The sequence below is a fragment of the Bos taurus genome, chromosome 22, assembly GCF_002263795.3.
Source record: "Bos taurus isolate L1 Dominette 01449 registration number 42190680 breed Hereford chromosome 22, ARS-UCD2.0, whole genome shotgun sequence".
NCBI lineage: Eukaryota > Metazoa > Chordata > Mammalia > Artiodactyla > Bovidae > Bos > Bos taurus.
Genome location: NC_037349.1, coordinates 43,552,411 through 43,574,149, shown reverse-complemented (window position 1 = coordinate 43,574,149; position 21,739 = coordinate 43,552,411). Strand labels below are relative to the sequence as shown.

Below are 21,739 nucleotides of genomic sequence, written 5' to 3'. Positions count from 1 at the left end.
CCCGCATTGCAAGGTGGATTTTTAACCACTGGACCACCAGGGAAGACCCAAGAATAAATATTAAAAAAGAAAAAGAAAGTGGACGCTTCCTAGTTTTTTATCATATGCTCTTTCAATGGAGATCAACAACACCATCACTCCTCTCAATAGATACACTAACTTTAGACTCAATTGAGAAGTCAGACTTTTAATAAAAATTTAACTAAATTTAAGATAATCCAAGAAACTACTTTTCATTATCTTTTTATTTTTTTTAAGTCTTAATTGAATTTGTTACAATATTGCTTCTATTTTATGTTTTAGCTTTTTGGCCAAGAGGCATGTGGGGTATTAGCTACCGGATCAGGGACTGAACCTGTACTCCCTGCACTGGAAGGTGAAGTCTTATACTACAGTGGACCCCCAGGGAAGTTCCAGAAATATCTATTTTTAATGATAATAATTAACCTTATCAAGTAACTGTGTGCCAGGAAGTTTACTCAGCATTTTACATGCATGATCTCTTTTAATATTTGCAACCATCCCTTGTGGTAGGTATTACTGGGAAACTGAGCATTGAAAGGCTAAATAACCTGCCCAAGTTCATACAAATTGAACTTGAATTCAGGTCTACTTGATTTTAGCCCATGCTCTTAATTAAGCATTACAGTCAAGTTCACTTGCCTAAATAAGCAGACTGAAATAGAACAATATAACCTGACATCTGTAGACCCAGAGAGAACATTTCTTCCCAAAGTATAATAGCAAAGATTTCCAGGTTTCCCTTCTACAGTATTCTTAGACAGATTACATTAGCAACTATATGAATCTCTCTCTGATGCAGTCTCCGGACCAGGACTACATCATGTTATTACTTTATACGGTGAGGCATCTTTTAGTAATTTAACATGATGCTCCATTGAATTTCACTGAATAACCATATCACCTAGTCATTTATTTCATAAATATTTATTGAATGAGTGCTACTATATGACAGACTGAGGAAAAGATAATGAACAGGACACATAAGGAACTACATCATAGAACTACATGCTAACAGATATATCAAATTATGCTCAATAAAATAATATCAGAGAAAGAAGTTCCAGTAGAACATTTTAAGCTGCAAAATGCAGTAATTATATAACATTTCATAATGATTATCTTTTAAGATTCACAACCCTGAGAAGTATTTAACAAAAGTATAATTAGCCACATTTTACACATCAAGAAATTGAGAGTCAAGGAGAGGAAGTGACTTATCAAAATTACACAATTAATTACCAGAACCAAGAGTCTGGGTGTCTTGCAAAGAACTCTATTTTAACTACTACACACATAAGCAACCAAAACAATTTAAGATAAGGTTTTGGTGGATGGAAAAAACATCATGTGCTCTTCAACAAGTCATTAAATTAAGCAAATACATATGCTAACTTACTAATGGAATGATGAAGCTTTGTGTCAGTTCCAAAAAATAGCGTCGGAGGATAACACTTTGAGCTTCAGAAGGACGCTTCTGTTGAACACCCTTAAGAGAGGGAAAAATGAGAACCTAGACTCTAGTGTCAGAGAATAGAAAATAATGAATGATTATAGAAGCTTAGCTGATATAAAAATTTATGGACTTTTATTTGATGTAAAAAAAACCTAGAACTTCATCTTGAAGTAATTTAATGTGAAATTCACTATGCAATATCCTATTAAAAAATCCTTAGAACAGAATATAAGATATTCATCCCATCCTTTAAAATATTAACTCACAATGACCATCTTTATTTCATACTTGCTGTATTAATACTATGTATTTTCCAAAAAAATGCTAACTATCCCAATTGTCAGGTACTAAGCTACCTCATAGTACAGTCCATAACTTTTTCACTGTAATTCCTAAGTTTTCAGGAAGACTGGCACTAGTTGGTAGCTGAAGCCCCCATATTTCTAGCCCATAATTGCTGCTACATTAGTCTCCTGATTTTTATGAGGCATTCATTCAGAAGAGAGACCTCTTTTCACATGATTGCACATAAAGCACATATTACCTTACTGGATATTGCATACCTGAGTAAGAACATTTAAATTAATACAAGAGCAAGTAATCACCTTCTGTAATTGTTTTATGATATCTTCGTCTCTATTTAGATATGGCTTATAAGAAGTATAAACTCCTAAGAAGTAAAGAAAAGAAAAGAAGGTAAGCAGTAGGACCCATTTACCTATATAGTATATATTTAAAAATTAGTAAAAGTCAATACCAGGTTTAGAATCCAGAGTCTTTAGATTCTTCAGTTTTTTCACTTTAACCTGCTTAGGTATTTCACCTGAAGGGAAACATCATAAAGATTCTTGTAGTTATTTGAATTTTGCATATCACAAAACTGGAATGTTCTAAGACTGATAATCCACTGGCTGTTATTTAATACTTATTAGTCAGGGATGCTGCAGCTAAGGTGTTCTTGTTAACATTGATTGATATTTAAGAGTTTATTTCTAGTACTTTGAAACTGGATAAAAGCAACACTGGGTTATAACAACATTACAGAAACAACCTGTGTAAATTATATAAAATGGATATTTGATTTCATTAATACTGATCATTACTTTAAAATTTCCCTTTTCATCACTCAAGCTTTAAAATCTTTTGTGCTAAGTATATGGAACATGACTAAAATAGCATTTTGAATATGATGTCAAACATAATACCATTTAAGAGTAAACAGAATTGAAAGCAACTCCTAAATTAATATGCAGTTGTAGTATTCAAAGTTTGTTTTTATTTTTATTTTTCCTGGTACGGCCCCAAATTCTGCTTTTGCAGTGTAGAAACACTGCCACCAGGTGGCGATAGTGGAAGGCACAACCGCAATCTGAGCCACAAGTGGACTCTTCTACATTGAGGGGAAATGTTTCACCTTTCATGAAATCATCAAACCCAATTTCTAGTTAGAAATTCAGTTTATAATTTGATCCAATATTCAGTAGTAGAATTACTTTCTCTTTGAGGAATACTTGTTAAGTACCATTATCCTAGCATTATGTTTCTTCATTTAATAGGATTTGGGTGAATTAAAACTAGGTACAGTAATCCCTTTATAACAGGAGGAATGATTTTTCTGCAGGATTAAAACTATACACACACATACACATATATATTTCTCATAAAGCTACAAGCTTCTGGGCCCAGGGGAGCAAAATCTCAGTTTCACTATGCCCTCCCAGCTAATTGGACAGAACATCCTTTTTCTGCAGTTTTACTGATCCACTTAGATAGTCTTGAATTTTCAAAGTCAGGATTCTAAGCAGACCTGTTAAGCTTTATAACTTGTGGAGAAATTTGCAGTGGTCTTGGTCTCAAGATCAATGGGCAGAAAGGAAAAATATCCCAAGAAATATACCCAGTACTCCTAAATTAAAAGATAAATGGATTTTCATGAATGTGATATCAAAACCAAAGACCATGAAGGAAAACACTGACAAGCTGGACTTCGTCACAGTTTAAAAGGTTTTGTGCATCAAAGGATACTATCAAGAGAGTGAAAAGACAACCCACAGAACAGGAAAATGTATTTACTTTTCTTTGTATCAATAATAATAATAATAATAAAGGACTATATACCAAATGGGATTTATTTAAGGAATGTAAGGTTAGTTTTACATTAAAAAATCAATTAATTCAATATACTTTATTAAAAAGGACAAAAACCACATGATGATCTCCACAGATACAGAAAAAGCATTTAACATTTAACACCAATTCATTATACTCATTCTCAACAGAGTAGGAACAGAAGGGCACTTCCTCAACTTGATGAAGGACATCTATGAAAAACCTACACCTAACATCATAATTACACCTGTATATTGAAAACTACAAAATGTTGCTGAGAAAAATTAGAGAATATCTAAACAACAGAGAGACAGTCTAAGTTTCTGGACTGAAAAACTCAGTATCTTTAAGATGGCACTTCTCCCCCAAGTTGATTACATATTCCCCGTTGTAACCAAATATATTCCTATCAAAATTCCAGTTACCTTTTTTGTTTTCTGCCCAATGCGCAGAAATTGACAAGGTTATCCTAAAATGTATATGGAAATGCAAATAGCCAAAATAGACCCAGAAGAGACAAAACTATTTTGAGAAAGAATAGGAAAGGTGGAAGATTTATATCTCCTGATGTCAAAACTTACTATAAAATTATAGTAATCAAGACATACTGGTATAAAAGTAAGATCAATGAAACAGAAACAAGAGCCCAGAAATAAACCTTATGTTTATGGCCAATCAATTTTCAAAAAGAGGTATCAATGTAATTCAATGGATAAAGAACAGTCTTTTCAACAAATGATGCTAAGACAACTTGATATCAATGTGCAAAAAAAAGATGATGTTATACCCTGAACCCCACATCATACATAAAAATTAACTTGGAGTGGTTCCTAAATATAAGCGCTAACAATACCATTTTTAGAAGAAAACATAGAAGAAAATCTTTGTGATTTTAGGCTAGGCACAAGTTCTTAGATAAGTTCTTAGATAAACATCAAAGGTCAATTCATAAAAGAAATAAAGAAAACTGATAAACTAGACTTCATCAAAATTAAGTACTTTTGCACTTCCAAAGACATCATTGAGAAAACAAAACAAGAAGTCAAATACGGTGAGAAAAAATCTGCAAATCATGTATCTGAGAAAAACCTGTGTCCAAAATACATAAAGACCTCTTACAACTAAAGAAGACAAAGAACCTAATTTTTAAATGGACAAAAGATTTAAACCACCATTTCACAAATAAGATATACAGATGACTAATAAGTAGATGGAAAGATACTCAACATCAGTAGTCACTAGGAAAAGGCAAATTAAAGCCATCATTTCAAACCCACTTTGAAAAAAAGAAAGAGATAATATCAAATGTTGGCAGGGATGTGACATGAAGAGATAGGAACCCTCATACACTGTTGGTTAAGAATGTAAAATGGTGGGCCACCGCAGAAAACAGTTTGGCATTTTCTTAAAAAGTTAAGCAGGCTCATCAGTTCATGCCACTTTACCAATGATCTTTTCAAAAGCTTCTAATAATAATACTTACATCCCCAACACATAGCCTTTTCTCATTGAAAAAGGACAATAAACAGTAGTCTGCTGCTGCTGCTAAGTCACTTCAGTCGGTCCGACTCAGCCCACCAGGCTCCGCCGTCCCTGGGATTCTCCAGGCAAGAACACTGGAGTGGGTTGCCATTTCCTTCTCCAAAGCATGAAAGTGAAAAGTGAAAGTGAAGTCGCTCAGTCGTGTCCGACTCTTAGCGACCCCAGGGACCACAGCCCACCAGGCTCCTCCATCCATGGGATTTTCCAGGCAAGAGTACTGGAGTGGGGTGCCATTGCCTTCTCCGAAACAATAGTCTACTATGTTACAATTAATCAAATGGCATAGATTAATAGGACTAAAATAAGAAAGTACATATCAAGATTAAATTATAATAAAAACCAACTTTCCATATCTTCTCATAGATAAGACTCTGGTCACTGCTGTGCTCTGAATTATCAGGCAGAACACTAATGAAATGTCAAAGGATCATGACATTGACATTTCCAGAGTGCCATGAATTAAGTACTGTGTTTAATTCTCCCAGCAGACAAAGAATCCAAGGTTTAAAGGTCACACAGAACTGACTGTCAAGGTAAAGTCCTTTGCCCTTTCCCCTATTTCTTAAGGCTTCTAAGGATTTCAGTCTAAGATTGAGTCTAATATTTGTAAATAACAGGGTTTAAAATGTTATTTCCTGACTCTAATATGTCTATCAGATTTATTTATATTCCAGGAAGGATATTTTATAAAATAAATAAATAATGTATTAAATATAATACCCATAATACCAAAAGAAAAGTCTTAATAAGTAACATATCCTAATATCATTAAAAGAACATTTTGGACAGTTCACATCTCAATTATTTGCATAGAAAATTCAAGAATGTCCAGTGAGAAAATGTCAGAGGTACCACTAAACTGTCATTTAGGTTAACAAAATTGCCAATGGTTAGAATTTATTTACTCATTTAATAAACATTCATTAAACATGAATGGAAAGGCACCATGGAAAGGTGGTGGTGGTTTAGCCGCTCAGTCGTGTCCGACTCTTGCTACCCCGTGGACTGTAGCCCGCCAGGCTCCTCTGTCCATGGGATTCTCCAGGCAAGAATGCTGGAGTGGATTGCCATTGGCTTCACCAGGGGATCTTCCTGACCCAGGAATCAAATCCCGGTCTCCTGCATTGCAGGCAGATTCTTTATTGATGGACCTACAAGCGAAGCCCACAGAAAGGTACTACATGTCTTTTTTTTTTTCAGTGAAAGCACAGCCTGTGGCCACTTCTTTAATCAGTATCAGTACCACAAAAATGTTTAATTCTTGTTTTCAATTCCTAGTTGAGAATTTTGTGTTAAAATGAGTAACTTGAACTTTCTTTAAGGTTTTATTCAAGCAGTGTTGGGAAAATCTTGTTTAATTGGGCTTATATTAATATATATATAAAAAGTAGCTCAAATTTTTGAGGTTTCATTTTGTTATAATTAATTCATATAACACTGTAGGTGCATTTTTGGTAGGAGGACATGATGGCTTACACATTTAAGAACCTGTATATTTTAACTGGAAGTCATGCTCTCCTTCAAAGGCTTTATTCCAGTTGTCTCAAAGAAGTTTGCCATCAACATAACTAAAAAGTAACCAAGCAATGAAAACAAACAGGAAGAAACAAACCTGCTCATCCACATTACACACTAAAACAAGAACACCAAGAACTTTACCTGCAGGTTTAAGGTCTCCTATTCGAATAATGTGTGGCCAGTGCTGGAGTGTTTTTGCGAAAAAAGGGTTGGTCACTCCTAATATGACTGAGGGCCTACATAAAAACAGGACAAAGCCAAAGTCACCAAAAAATGCATGTCCCATCAGTTTACAATTTATTTTGAGTGAACAATAGATAATCTTTTCCTTCACTGGTACTACGTACCAACTACATGCCAGGCACTATTTTTGGCATGAGGTATATAAAGATGAAAAGACACGGTCTTTCTTAAACCACACAGGAAAAAGGGTATACATACCCAATTATAATATCAGAAATTAGAATATAGTGAAGGTGATATAAAATGTACAAGAATTACAAAGGAGAAACTATGTCTGCCAGCGGACTAAAGGACAGATTCACTGAAACAATGACATGTGTACAGAGATATGAAAGATGAATAGGAGTTTTGTTTTGAAGTATAGTTGATATATAATAGTATATAAGTTATGACAGGAATTTTTTGTCAAGGGTATAAAAAAAAAGTGATACATGAGAATGAACAGTATGTGCAAAGACATGAAGTGAGATCATGGTCTACTTGTAAAACTACATATAGTTCAGCACTCTTAAAGCACAAAGCCGGAAGCGTGAACAGTCTGAAATGAAAGCAGATGGGCAGATGCTAGCCAGATCACTAAGTACCAACTTTACATGCTAGGAAATTTAGATGTTATCTTGTAGGCAAACAGAAGCTACTAGAGAACCAAATAGAGGAATGTTACATAAATAAAAATGTACTTACTAGAAAGATCACTTGGGTGGGGGATTTGGAAAATGCTCTACAAAAAGGGGAAGAAGTTTGGGGAAAAGAAACAGCAGATATGAAACAGACTAGAAATAGTAAGACTAGGAAAAGAGCTTTGGAAAAAGATAACAAATTTATGAGAGATATTTTAGGATGTTGAACTGGCAGAATTTGGGTAAACTTTATGTGGAGCATATTAAAAAGGAGAAATTTATGACAATTCAGGTTTTTGATAACTAAGTAAAAAGAAGTACCATTCCTTCCTGAAAATAGGAAGAGGCATGGAACTAGGGGAAAAAATGAGGAGACAAAAAAGAAATCAGTTTGAACATGTTTAGTTTTGGGTGCCATTAAGATATCCAGGTGGCAACACAGTAAAAAACAACAAAAACAAAAACTTGGATAGAGGTCAAGACCTTGCAAAGATTTGAACTAGGAAGACAAACTTCAGTCCTCATTATGTAGGGGTTAACAGAGACCGTGGGTACAGATAAGACTGTTCAGAAAGAATTATCAGTCTGAAATCAGAACCCAGAACACAATACTGGAGAACACCAACATTTAAGGGGTTGGCAGAGGAAGAGAAGTCTGCAGAGAAGACTGAGTGCACCACCAGACAGTCAGGTGAGATGGCATCAAAGATTAAAGTGTTTTCAAGGTCAGTGGATTCAATGTCATGAGAAAAGGGAAGGCAGGAAAAAACAGGGCAATAATGTGTCCACAGGTTCAAGGCAGTGAGAAGGGTCTTCTTAACCTCAGCAAAAACAACTTCAGCAGAGACGAAGAAATCAACTTGCAATGAATTGAGAAGCAGCTAGGAAACCAAGAAGTGGAGACAGTAAATGGAAATTTTTATTGTTATTCTAGAAACTAGGCTATGAAAAAAAGGTGAGCAATAGAGCAAGAGCTAAGAGGGAAAGGCAAGATATTTTTTTTCCCCTTTTATAGACTGAGAAGAATTTTTATATGTTTGTATGGTGATTCAATGAGGAAGGGGAAGGAAAAGGAAGTTACAGAGCAAGAAAAGATAACTGATACTGTAAGAGGTCGTGAAGCAAAGAACAAAGAGAACTAAAACTACAGTTGGGTAGTTATTAATAACAATTATGGCTTCCACCGGTAAAGCAGATCATTTACAGAAAATAAGATACTGACTCTTGAAATGTGAAGTTATTACCAGCTGCTCCTCAAAAGTACCTTTACAAAATCAATCTCGCAATAAGTTCAAATTTTAAACTTTTAAATTATTACCAAAAATAATTCTAAATGCTTTGGTTATAAAGGTTAATATTTAGTCAATAAAAGTTATTTTGTTTACTCACGGGGCTTGAGTACGGGTAGTATATTCTTTGAATTCACTATCATGAATAGTGAAATAAGGTCGGAAATCACTGAAGTACTTTAATGGAGAAATACAGCTGTGGAGCAAGAAACACATGTGAAACAAAGGACAGAAATTAAAGGCCCTACACAGTAACTATAAAACCTCTATACACAGAGTTTACCCCACTGAGATCATTATCTGTTTCAATAAATGGTAAGCTTGTTTCAGGACAATGGCGATATGTAATTACCGAGTGGCTAAAATACAGAAAACACACTGGATTTAAGAGAAGTTTGGGTGAAACTCTGACTCTGTCATTCACTAACTACATGCGTTTTACTAGACACTGACTGTTCACACTACTGGTATCTATCAGGTGCCAACTTTATGTGAGTGTATGAGCATGCCTATTATTCAGAAAAAAAACAAAACATGGTTCCAGCCCTAATGGAGCCTGAATTAATTTTCTCATCAATAAACGGTGCTATAATGAGTACTACCTTCTCACAGGGTTATTGTGTAGATCGATGCAATGAGTGTGCAAACAATCACAGATGGTAAAGTGTTGTAACTATCACCACCAGGAACCAAATATACTCACTTAACAAGTGCCAATACAGTCTCTGAAGACTCTGATGGTGACGGTGCCATGACCACAAGGGGCTCACCCAACAGCACCAGCTCCCAAAGCATCTGACTATGAAGGAAAACTGGGCAGAAACACCTGGAAGGTGTTTACACAGAAGAGACAGTCTTACTTATCCATTCAAGGTTTAAGTTCCTATATAGTGATTCTAAAAACTTCATATTGATACAATTCTTATAGCTATATATACCTTGAACTGATATACAAATCCATTTACACAGAATATGGTGATGCATAGAGATATAAGTTCCTTTTATCCACATAAAATATATAGTGATTTTATTCCAATTTTTACAAAATTAAATGTAAATTAAATATAAAATTTAATGTAAATTTTAATTTTACAAAATTTAATGTAAATATTTACAATATTAATGTAATATACTGACACACAGAATGGCTAACAATAAAAGCATACAAGATAATTATTAAATTACTATACCATACGGTACATGAACTGATGGTACATCTAGTTTATCAATACTGCTTTGTTACATTTGAATTTCTTAAGTATGTTGAAGGAAACAAGAAAAAATTAATTTTCTAAAGGATATTTACTAGATGTACTTAATTTCAATGTTAATGCTTTCATCATTAAAGGATGGATGAAAAGAAATCACAATGGAGTGGGGTTCTAATGCCAAACAACAGAATGATTTCCTAGGAAGATCCTCTCCCTACAGAAATGCTGCACATTTTTATAGTAGCCCTGGAATTAGACAGAAGCATATAGGAACAAAACTCTGGTACATTACCTAGCCTAAGTTACATCTCCTCCTAGCCAGGTCAAAATTTTTCCTAGTAGATTAGAGGAAAACTACTTATCTATTTATAAAAATCACAACTGATCTACCTAGTTGAAAACATACACACACAACAAAGAAAAAGAAAGAAAAAAAAAAACAAGTAACTTTTAAGTATAAAAATATGAAACAAATTTGTGAGCTGGAAGTTAGGGAAAGTTAATTTTAACTACTCAAAGGCAAGAAAAGATATGTAAGGAAGAGCAAAAAAAAAAAAAAAACCACAAAAATAAAAACAATACAAAAGGGAAAATATCGATAGAGAAGGCTGGGGAACGCCAAACTAATGAAATGATCAAAGTGAGCATTATCAGTAAGAAGGCAAGTTTTGGTTATCTCCCGACCAAAGATAGAGAGCCTGAATCTAATCACAGGTAAACCCCAGACAAACCTAAGCTGAGGGACTTCCTGTAAAATAACTGTCCTGTAATCCACAAGAATGTCAGGGCATGAAAGGAAGACTGAGGAAATGTTCCAGACTAAGAGAGACTGAAAACACATGACAACTGAATGCAACAGACAACTCTGAACGAGATACCGTTGTGACAACTGGCGACATTTGAATGTGATCTCAGTAGTAGATGGTATTATCATTATTAATTTTCCAATGTTTATGGCTGCACTGAGTCCTTATTTGTAGAAAATAGACACTAAAGTATTAAGGGATGATCGGGGCATCAGGTCTCCAACTGACTATAAATTGGTTCTAGGAAAAAAAGTTTTCTGTACTGTACTGACCACTTTTCTGTACATTTGTGATTGTTTCCAAATTTTATATAGATGCATAAATTTTATATAAGTAAATACATAAAATTTTGAAATAATCATGAGCTTACAGAAAAGTAGAATATATATAATTTATAAAAATATATAATGTATATAATTATATATATAATTTTTAAACAATAATTTATATATAAAATTTTAAAATAAGCAAAGGAAAAATGGAAAAGACCTGTATGAAAAACATCTGACCAACTAACTTTAATCGCAGGATGCCCTTAAGGCATCAAAGTTGCAAACTAGTTTTTCTCTGAAGTATAGTAATATGTTCAGTTCAGTCGCTCAGTCATGTCTGACTCTTTGCGACCCCATGAACTGCAGCACACCAGGCCTCCCTGTCCATCACCAACTCCCGGAGTCCATCCAAACCCATGTCCATTGAGTCAGTGATGCCATCCAACCATCTCATCCTCTGTCGTCCCCTTCTCCTCCTGCCCTCAATATGTTATTAGTAAAGGCACAAACAGATAGGAAGTACAGTTACAAGATGAAGCAGTCTCTGAAAGCTCTGTGTTGTACTGGTAATATCTGTTATACAAAGTGGTTTTTATTGAGAGGGAGATAAGTATTAAATATTCAAGAGAGGAAACCTTTAATAGACACCGGTGGTACGCATTAAGTTAACTGCAGTGTTAATTACTACAATGAGGGCTTTGTAGGGAAATGACAGAGCTAAATGTCTAAAATGCTAAAATCTTTCTTTAGCACGACTTTTATATTCATTCTGGAGAATCAAGCTTTATGCTCCCAATCTACCTGCAAGTCCCCCAAAAAAGCCATCCCTGGAAAAAAAAATATCATTTACTGTTCTCACACCCAACCAAACAAAAAAAAAATTGTTTCTACCATATAATACTCTGTCCATACACAAAGTTCCTTAGGAGTCAAAGAAAATGATGTGCAGTCAGGAATGAATCATTTGTTTTTTTCCAATTTTTCCCACATTTGATATAGGAACATTCATTTTCTAAAGAAATTAATAACAATATCATAAAGCAAATGAGACAAGGAAGTTAACAAAATTTTTTATTCTTTACCTGAAAAGATCCACTTCATGAACAGTAGGTAAAATAACAGATATATGAGCATCTCCCTAGGAGATAAAAAAGACAAATAGACAAGATGTCATTGAAATTTACAGAAACTGGTTTTTAAAATCTAACTCATGATCAGTAAGCCATGTTGCCCTCTCTGTCTTTTAGGATTCTCTTCCTCCAGAAGCAGCCACAAAGAGAATGGGTGTTATCAGTCTCCCCTAACACAGCAGAAGGTCAAGGATGACACAGATTCCACAGATAAAGCATTAATCCAGTAGTCAGATGTCAGATTAATTCTCAACTGTATGAAATACTTCCATAATACTAGTTGAGATATACAACAGGCAAAATTAGTCTTCCTATTGCTCTCCATTTTTATTTAATTCAAAGAACAAGGAGTGCTAATACACCAGTTAAATAATTTCAAATGAAAAATTCATCCCCACCCACAAACAAATGTAACTGTGGGGAAAATGAAAGGCAATCATAACTACATAATCCTTTTGATTAAGTTTCCCCAAACAGAAGTCTGTTGACCATTCTTCTAAGATTAGAGGTTTTGTTAGAATCAAACCTTGTTTAATCTTTTTCAAAAGATAGCTTTTTCCTTTTCCTCACAATTACAGTATAAATTCTGAGTTCTCCAGTGTCTACCAGAGAAAGAACAACAACAACAAAAACAGAGCAACATTAGGAAGCTTATTATCAATTCATTAAAAATTATTTAATGGGATATTTCAGTGATATTCAGAAATGTAACATAAATCTAAGAAATTCTAAATTTGCTAGTTGAAAATGTCTGCTAAAAAGACTATATATGCTGGATTATTCTACCACAGTACCATACTACCTGCTGAGTTAACTGCACTATTTGAGTTGTCCCAGGCTTGTCGTGACATGTGGGAATCCGGACCTGAAAAAGAAGAAAATAACTCTGGCTACAAAAGAATGACCTTTTTTAACACAGTAATTTGTGAGTGACAGTACAAGAAGGGATCAGAAGCACTCAGTCTATCCTGAAGCTGAAAGGTATACTCAGCAATGCCTAAAAAGCCGTGAAAGCAAAACACTTTTGTAAGATTCAAAATAAAAGTTGTATTTATTTTCAGTCACAGCAGAAGGTAAGTGAACCAAGGTCTCCACATTCCCACACATAGAAATCACTAACCCACTGAGAAGCAAACGTGCTGAAAACCAGAAAAGGACATCAACTACATACCGTTCCTGCTTATTGTTCCAGTCTTTGCTTCATTAATATACACACACCCAAACACACCCTCTCAGGCTTGCCAAACTACGGGATATATCTCACAGGGAACCATGAGAACTCTCAACCCAGAGCAACTTTTGATTATTTAGGAGGGGGGGAAAAACAGAACAGAAACGAGGACATCTGAAGAGAGAACATCGCCAAAAATAAGCCCAACTTAAAAATGAATGGCAAAAGCACTTAGAGCACATTTACACAAACTCTGAGAACAAAATGTTAACTCATTATATTAAAAACAAAAACCACACAGCTTAATAGAGAACAATACCCAGATGCTATTAAAAAGATTTCATAAGACTGAGAATCAATGGCTTTCCTAATTTCTTTTATTATTTTTTTAATTTGTTTTTTACTTTTTTTTTTTTATTTAATTTTTATTTAATTAGTATACATGTGTTCCCCATCCTGTTCTTTTAAAGTTTACTAACTCATACTCAATTCTACACGTGCTCTGCAATACCATCCATCTCTGGAGGACCATGAAGCTGTACAATTCTAGGAGGTGGCATTCACATTTACAAATATTATTAAGAATAACACCACCATCCTCACACTCTACAGGATGAAAACAGACTGGTGCCCTGTGGAGTTGTGTGACAGTTTTGTGGTACCTCTGTAATTCCTTACACCAAGGACAAAGAAGTGAAAGCTGCAAAGCGACTGAACGTTATTAGGGAGTTAAAAAGCAAAATGCGTACGTGAACTTCCTACAGTTCTTTAAAAAAAGAGACAAATGAAATACAAGCTATCATTACCTTCATTACTACCCCCATAATAGGCAGGTATAATGTTTTCCCTGGCACTGGTGCAGGCCATCGATCAACATCATTACAAGCTGAAAATATAGTAAAATATTTCTTTAGTATAAGTGGAAATACTAAAATATTAACAATGGAACATTAGAAATTAGAACTCCACTTTTTGCTTTCTATATGGCAGAAAAAATACACTTGGAAGGATGGAAGATAAATGGCAAAAGAACTGAAATAACTTGTATTTCACAAGATACACACCAATGTTCTAGGATACAAACTGGCTAACATATGCTTTGAAATGAATAGGTTTTAAAAGAAGTTTTCTTATTTATTACTACTAAAATCAGCTACAAAGCACACAACCTAGAGGAAGTCTTCTTTCTGTATCAAGTGACATAGGATTTCTGTTTAATAGTACTCTAAGTATCGGAATTGGCAACTCAATATTTGTTCATTATTATCCAAAAAATAAGCATCATCTGTATTTCAAAAGGAGATAATAAAAGATAGGGTCTGTGTTGTTTGTAGGTAAATACGCCAGAAGCATAGTTTGATATCTCTCCATCAGATAACCCTCAAAATTCTTAACTGATCTTTTTTCACTTATTTCCAGTAAAAATTTTAAAACTCCTTTATAGAGGAACATAACTCATACAATATTTAACTTACCTGCTTCCAAATAAGGTTCATTCTTCTCAAAATACTCTGGTGCTATCTGCTTGAGCACAGTGTGAAAAAAATGAATATAAGGTAGCTTGCTGATTAAAACCAAGGACTGCAAGGGAAAAAAAAAACAAGTGTTTAATTTCCTTATGACTATAATTTAAGTTTGTCATTTCTTATGTAACCAATTACTAACAAGCCAAATTCAGCAAAAAGTGTGGATTTGAAAATAAAAAGGCTTTGACAGTAGATAGTTAAAAGGAATGTAAAACTAGAATGGCAGAACACTGAAGTTTAACCTTATTACTACATTTTAAGAGCATAAAGACATAGTCACAGATTTTCCTGCTCTCCAGGAAAAAGAATTTCCTATAAACAAATCAGTATCGTGGATAATTTCAAAGCCTAGCTACTATTTTTGTCAGCAAAGCAATATTAGGAATTAGCCAGATAAACTCTTCCTAATAAAGAAAATGCAAATGATGATGCTTTTTCAAACTAAAACCTATGGCTGTTATATTTTAGGGTTCAATGGCTTTAGCCACATTCTTAAAAATTGTCACTTTATAGTCTGTGATCACTTCAGATATAGAATATGCTGATTTTTAAAAAAATCTATTTTTCTTGAAAATTACTTTTCATCTTTCCACCAAGCATCAATACACGGCCAGGGCATGCTCTAATTACAGTAGGTAACAGTGTGTCCCTCCCTGTCAGCTGGGATCAAACTGGAACTAACTTATATTTATATATATATATATTTAGAAACAAAAAAATTATACATTTAGAGTGGGAGCAGTAATGCCTAAGAGGTTGGTCAAGCATATTTAGTGGCTCTTCAAAAAAACATACTGCAGACTTTTATTCGTTGTAACTATATCACAATCTGTTCATTCTTTCCCTTATTCTAAAATGTGAAAATTAAACAGATTGTTCTGAGTTTTGAAAGTTTCATACAGTAACTGTAACTTACTGCCAGGAATCTAGCACATAGATAGCAGAAAGGCAAAATTCAATAGCAGTTAAAAATTTAAGGGCAGATGTCTACAATCTAAAAAAAAAAAAAAGATAAAATATAAATTCCAGTATGTTTAAAGATGAAATATGAAACTTTAAAGACTGTTCATTCTAATAATTTCTATTCTTCTAACCATGATGTAAAAATGTTTCCACTAATGTATATGAAAATTACCTTCTGAAAATAGCCTCTTTTTAGAGTTTTATCCCGAACTTGTCGAAAATACACATATCCATAAAAATAGGCAGGATCTTTCTATGAAAGAAGTGACACATTAAAAACATACATATATATCAACTCTTTACTATTAATGGCAAGTTCCTTTATAAACTCAAACTGAGATATGAAGTATACACAAAAAGCTAGTTATACTTTTCCACCAAAGTAAACAACTATCATGATAATAACTGCCAGATAGAAACCTGCTAACTTGCCTAAAGATGAAATAATTATAGCTTAATGTACAAAGCCAACCTTCTATAACTTAATGTTTTTATTCTTTATTTACATCTGTGGTAGTTAACGGAAATTGAAAATAATCAAATTCTGTTTTCCCCAATGGTACACTTAATGTTTTAAAAATCTGCCTACAATTTTTGAGGTATTCTAATAGAAAATTTCAAGAGAGAAATTAAAAGGAGTTAACTGTTAATCTGAGTCCTACATATACTGCTATATTTTTCACCCAATAATAATGAAACACTGCAATGTTTATCAACATACAATTTGAAAGGCAATTACATTCCCAAAAAACTTGCAAAATTTTTACATCCTAATGGAATAAACTCTGGCCCAGTTCCTTGTTATTCTTTAAACAAATATTTATTGACCACCTACTTTGAATAACGCATTGTGTTAGAGAAGATAAAATGATGCATAAGACATAGTTCCTTAAGATCACAAACTAAGAGAGAGAAGACAAGTACAAAAATGACTATTATGTAAAAGGAGGGCAGGTACCATGAAAAAAGCACAAAGTAGTATTTTTTCCCTTCTGCCAAGGGGCAAGAGATTACCTGTCTATGGTGATCAGTAAAGATTTCACAGAGGCAGATGTTTTTGAATTAGGTACTGAAGAATAGATATGACTTAAACAAAGACATTTCAGGTTTAGAGGGTCAAGAGTTTGAGCAAAATCATGCAGAGACAAAAAAATACAAGCTACCTCAGGGAAAAGCTATAGTTCAATTTAGCTAAAATATGACACATGTATAGAAAGAAGATTAAGCTAGAAATTCAGAAGGTAAAGTTTTATCTTGGAAGGCCTAAAAAGTGAGAACCAGGAAACAGTACTATCATTAGCTCTTTATTCATTAAGCAATAGGTAATCATTTTAGATTTGTTTTATGTAATATATTATGCACACTTTAGCTAGGAACACTGTATAAAATATATTGCACTGAGAAAGACAGGAGATGGGTGTCTTTGGGCGAATTTTGTAATCCTCAGTAGCCCTCAAGTTTGCAAAAGGAACTGTCTCAGAACAATATAGGGAGGATTAATAAGACATGTGTGCTTAGTCACTTCTGACTCTGTGACCCCACGGACTGCAGCACCCCCTGCTCCTCGGTACATGGGATTGTCCCAGCAAAAATACTGGAGTGGGTTGCCATTTCCTCACCTAGGAGATGTTCCTGACCTAGGGATCAAACGTACATCTCCTGCATTGGCAGGTGGATTCTTTACCTCTGAGCCATCTGGAAATCTTATTAGTAAGATAATATATGCTTATTGATACAAGGCCAAGAACACAAACAAGCTATCAGCAGCTGAAAGAATATGTTAGTAGTGATAGCCAAGGTCATGGAAAGGATGAGATGGCTATAAGAGACATTTTAAAGGATTTTAAAGACATTTTTTTAAAGGCTTTGCTTACTGGAAGATTAGAGTCATTGGTAGAACACGGAAGGTAAGCTGTAAATTCTTATTTGAGGGAAAAGATGTCAAGTTCTTATTGGCTGTGCTAGTAGGACATACAGATAGAATGATTCTTCATGTAGTTAAAGTGTGAACCACTGTACCAAACAGAAATTCTGGAACCATCTGAATTATTAGCATTGTTTTTAGCAGACAATAACTGCAAACCAAAGCTCATTTAAAAATCAAAGAGACAACAGTAATTGTACTGTAAAGCCGGTAGGGATTACCACAGGGAATCTTTAACTCTGGGTGATATTCACCCTGCTTCCACATTTAACAAAGAGCTATTAACAAGAAAGAAAATTACCTCAACATTCTAATTTCTATTATTCACAATGGCATTATAATATGTTTTAAGAACAATAACTTTAAAAAGTCTCTTTCACTCACATACTAAATCCTAATGAATCAGATTCACTTAGGAAATCCAACAGTTTAACACGGTAAGAAAACAAAAGCACAGTTTTTCTGAATGCTGTAAGAGGTAACTCGGTCCTAAAGTTTCCTCTCACATGGACATTATTCTATTACTACTTTTCCAACCTTTAAGTAAACTGGTAAATCTTTGTCAAATTGATCCAGGAGACAATGCAGTGACACCCTCCTCCCAGAAGACTGTCGAAATCTAAAACAAAACTGGGTATCTCCAAGACAACCTAATGAAAACAAAAATGAAAGAAATTAAGGACAGCACAGTATAACATTAGTTATCCAGTTTCACTATATTTTAGAGCTAAAGAGGTCCTATCATATTGAAACCCATTTTATCATGTTTTAGAGAAGAAAAAGGAGGAGACCCTGACAGATTCAGTGACTTGCTCAAAGCCATCTTTTCTAGTTAGAGGCAAAGTCATTAGTAAAACAAACATCTTATGTCCCTCTACTGTTTTTCCTATTCCGTTTTCTCCATGTAATTAAAACTTTTTGAAAACTGTGTGTGTGTAATGTTGATTCACAAACATAATAATGGGCAAAAGAAACTAAATACAATAGAACACAAATTGTTCAAATCCATTTATATAGTTTTTTTTTTTTTAAAGCAGGCAAACTATAGTGTTTAGGAATGTACAGTTGGATGATAAAACTGTAAGGAAAAGCAAGAAACTTAATACTGTAAGAATCAGTACAGTGATTTGCAAAGCTACATGCATCCTAGTGTTCACAGCAGCATTATTTACAATTGCCAAGGTATGGAAGCAATCTAAGTGTCCATCAACAGACGAACAGATAAAGATGATGTGACACACACACGCACATATACACAATAGAATATTAGCCAGAATAAAAGAATGAGCTTTTTGCATTTGCAGCAACATGGATGGACTTGGAGGGTTTTCTGATAAGTGAAGTAAGTCAGATAGAGAAAGACATACACTGTATGATATCATTTCTATGTAGAAGGGAAAAAAACAAAATAAACTGTAAGCAAAACTAACAAAATAAAGCAGACTTGCAGACACAGAGAACTAAAGGTTGGTTACCAGTGAGGGGTGGGGGGAATAGAGGGAGTGGGAAGGTGGGGGGTATAGACTACTGGATGTGAGAGAGGCTATAATGATTATTGTACATTAAAAGGAATACAGTCAATATTTTACAATAACTGTAAATGGAGTATAAATTATTAAAATTACATTACAATGTTTTAATAAAAAGAAAAAAAGAATCAAGGATAGTGGTTACCTTAGGAGAGGGGAAGGAAATAGTGTTTGGGAAGGGACATGAGACAACTTCTGTGGTATTGGCAAAGTTCGATTTCTTGACCTTGTGTGAGTTTTATATTTCACAATGAGAATTAAAAAAAAAAAAGATACAGCAGACTCAGGAAGAGTTCAAGTAATAGACTTTCCATTTTAATCATTTCAATTATAAATAAAGGTTTAAAACTTTAATCATTTTAGCAAACCTCTTAAAACATTACTTTGTCAGGCAATAATTACAAAAAACTGTAAATGCTCTAAAAAGTAAAAGACACAAGAAGCAGTTTGTCACTCAGATTCTTCCTAGTTACTGTATTTAGAACTAATAAGATTAAATACAGAATGTGCTCAAGAGTTTCTTACCATTATTACACACAGCAGTACTTCTATTATTAGTATATTAGTATTATACACAGAAGTACTTCTATTTCTTTAGCACATGAAGTTCTCATAAAAGAAGGGAAAGTGAAAGCTGCTCAGTCATGTCTGACTCATTGCAACCCCATGGACTATAAAGTCCATGCAATTCTCCAGACCAGAATACTGGAGTGGATAGCCTTTCCTTCTCCAAGGGATCTTCCCAACCCAGGGATCGAACCCACGTTTCCTGCATTGCAGGCAGATTCTTTACCAGCTGAGCTACAAGGAAAGCTCAAGAATACTGGAGTGGGTAGGCTATCCCATCTCCAGCAGATCTTGCCAACCCAGGAATCAAACCAGGGTCTCTGCATTGCAGGCAGATTCTTTACCAACTGAGCTATCAGAGAAGCCCAGCTTGATATTACGTTTAAGTTTTTTAAAAAGCAACTCAGTTTATATACCTACATGCAATTACAGAAACTAGTATTTCTTTGGTGGAGAAGGGAAGAAACAAAGAGGACTGGAGAGTGAGTCAATTCAGTTTTTTTTTACTTGTTACAGCTGACGGTTTATAATAAGGAAAACACATGAGACCAGAAATAATGGAAAATACTCCTAGCATTGTTTTAGTCCAACGGATTTATACACAGATGGTTCAGCTTTTCTCTTTAGAAGACAGAAAGATCCACTGAGAAGTACACACTAATTTCTCTGAGACACTTAGCAAGATACAGCAGAGAAAATGCAATGGATTTTAAGAAAGAGAAATATAGGTTCTGAAGGGATGCTGAGCTTTATGCAAAGAAAGTAATTAAGTTCCCACAGGCCTTCATCCCTACCCACCCAGCTCCATTCCAAATCATGGGCATGCTGTAAGAATTTCCCAGTGGCCAGCTGTACCTGCAAGTTGTACAGAACTGGTCAGGAAGCTAGATCACCAGGTCACAAAGGCTTTAGCCAATGTCTTTGTGAACTGAGGTAAATGGTTACCATTTCATATTTCAGAAGTCTGTCCCTTCACACACAAAAGGTTACTAAAGGAATATCAACCCCTTACCTGGGCAGACCTTTGTTCTCAATCCTGACTTCACTATTAACGGGGCAGGAAAAGAGGCATAACGGATGGGCAACCAGGTTGTTTATATTTGCCTTTAAGAAAACAATACCTGTGGAGGGTGGGGCAATCCTGATACCCTACAACCTCATCAAAAATAAATCTACCTTGTTAGTATGACCCATCCAGTTTGCCTATTTTTAATAATAGAGTGAACCCCTACGTAAGAAATATGATTACACATGAATGATGGTGAAGTATGACTGTGAACATGAAGGAAAAGTTACAATCTGAGGAAAAAGGAGTCACGATCAATGGGAAGTAGTCCCAGGTCCATCAATAATTAACCTTCTACAGGTTACTTAGCCTAAGTGACTTGTCAACAAAAGTAAGAGGCATCCTAAAAGTCACTTTCGGCAGTTATGTTCGATAATTCTAAAATAAAGTTCCACAACCAACCTATGATTCTACTGAATTCCAAGCATCTTACCCAATATACTAAGAAAACGGAAGATCTATAAAGATCCAAAAAGACCTAAAAGTCATGCAATGTGTGCCACAGCTTTCTGATTATTAACAAAAAATGGGAAAAAGTAAATGGAAATTACTTTTTCTTTATTAAAATAAAGGAATAAAGAATTTACACAAATTTTAAGATTAAATGGCAGCTCTCCAAAGAAAATATGCCTTTACATGGCTTCTTGATTAAGAACAACAAAAATCCTTTCCTTGATAAAAGTAGCAGGTAATAAGGAAATGGCAGGTTTGCTCAGCAAACCCCCAAAGCCTGAGGAAAATTCTACTTTAATTAATCTAACATAATCTTTACTAGC

The 21,739-nt window shown here is 34.4% G+C and overlaps 1 protein-coding gene across 7 annotated transcripts in view; it reads right to left on the bottom strand.

Moving 5' to 3' along the window:
- Nucleotides 1-21,739, bottom strand: part of DENND6A (DENN domain containing 6A) — a 73,488-nt gene that overhangs the window by 30,666 nt on the left and 21,083 nt on the right. For 5 of the 7 annotated variants that reach the window (XR_009492385.1, XM_010817805.4, XM_059880072.1 and 2 more), the window contains exons 4-15: nucleotides 18,339-18,451; nucleotides 16,050-16,130; nucleotides 14,864-14,969; nucleotides 14,195-14,274; nucleotides 13,020-13,082; nucleotides 12,170-12,225; nucleotides 9,502-9,624; nucleotides 8,899-8,994; nucleotides 6,788-6,882; nucleotides 2,235-2,300; nucleotides 2,083-2,147; nucleotides 1,421-1,510 (exon numbers count right to left, since the gene is read on the bottom strand). Coding sequence is in view for 6 of the 7 variants with exons in the window: in XM_010817805.4 (XP_010816107.2) it covers nucleotides 1,421-1,510; nucleotides 2,083-2,147; nucleotides 2,235-2,300; nucleotides 6,788-6,882; nucleotides 8,899-8,994; nucleotides 9,502-9,624; nucleotides 12,170-12,225; nucleotides 13,020-13,082; nucleotides 14,195-14,274; nucleotides 14,864-14,969; nucleotides 16,050-16,130; nucleotides 18,339-18,451 (1,034 nt within the window). In the remaining variant the exon portion in view is untranslated. The remainder of the gene's footprint in view (nucleotides 1-1,420; nucleotides 1,511-2,082; nucleotides 2,148-2,234; nucleotides 2,301-6,787; nucleotides 6,883-8,898; nucleotides 8,995-9,501; nucleotides 9,625-12,169; nucleotides 12,226-13,019; nucleotides 13,083-14,194; nucleotides 14,275-14,863; nucleotides 14,970-16,049; nucleotides 16,131-18,338; nucleotides 18,452-21,739) is intronic. The other 2 variants (XM_059880071.1, XM_010817806.4) reach the window with 1 other exon arrangement.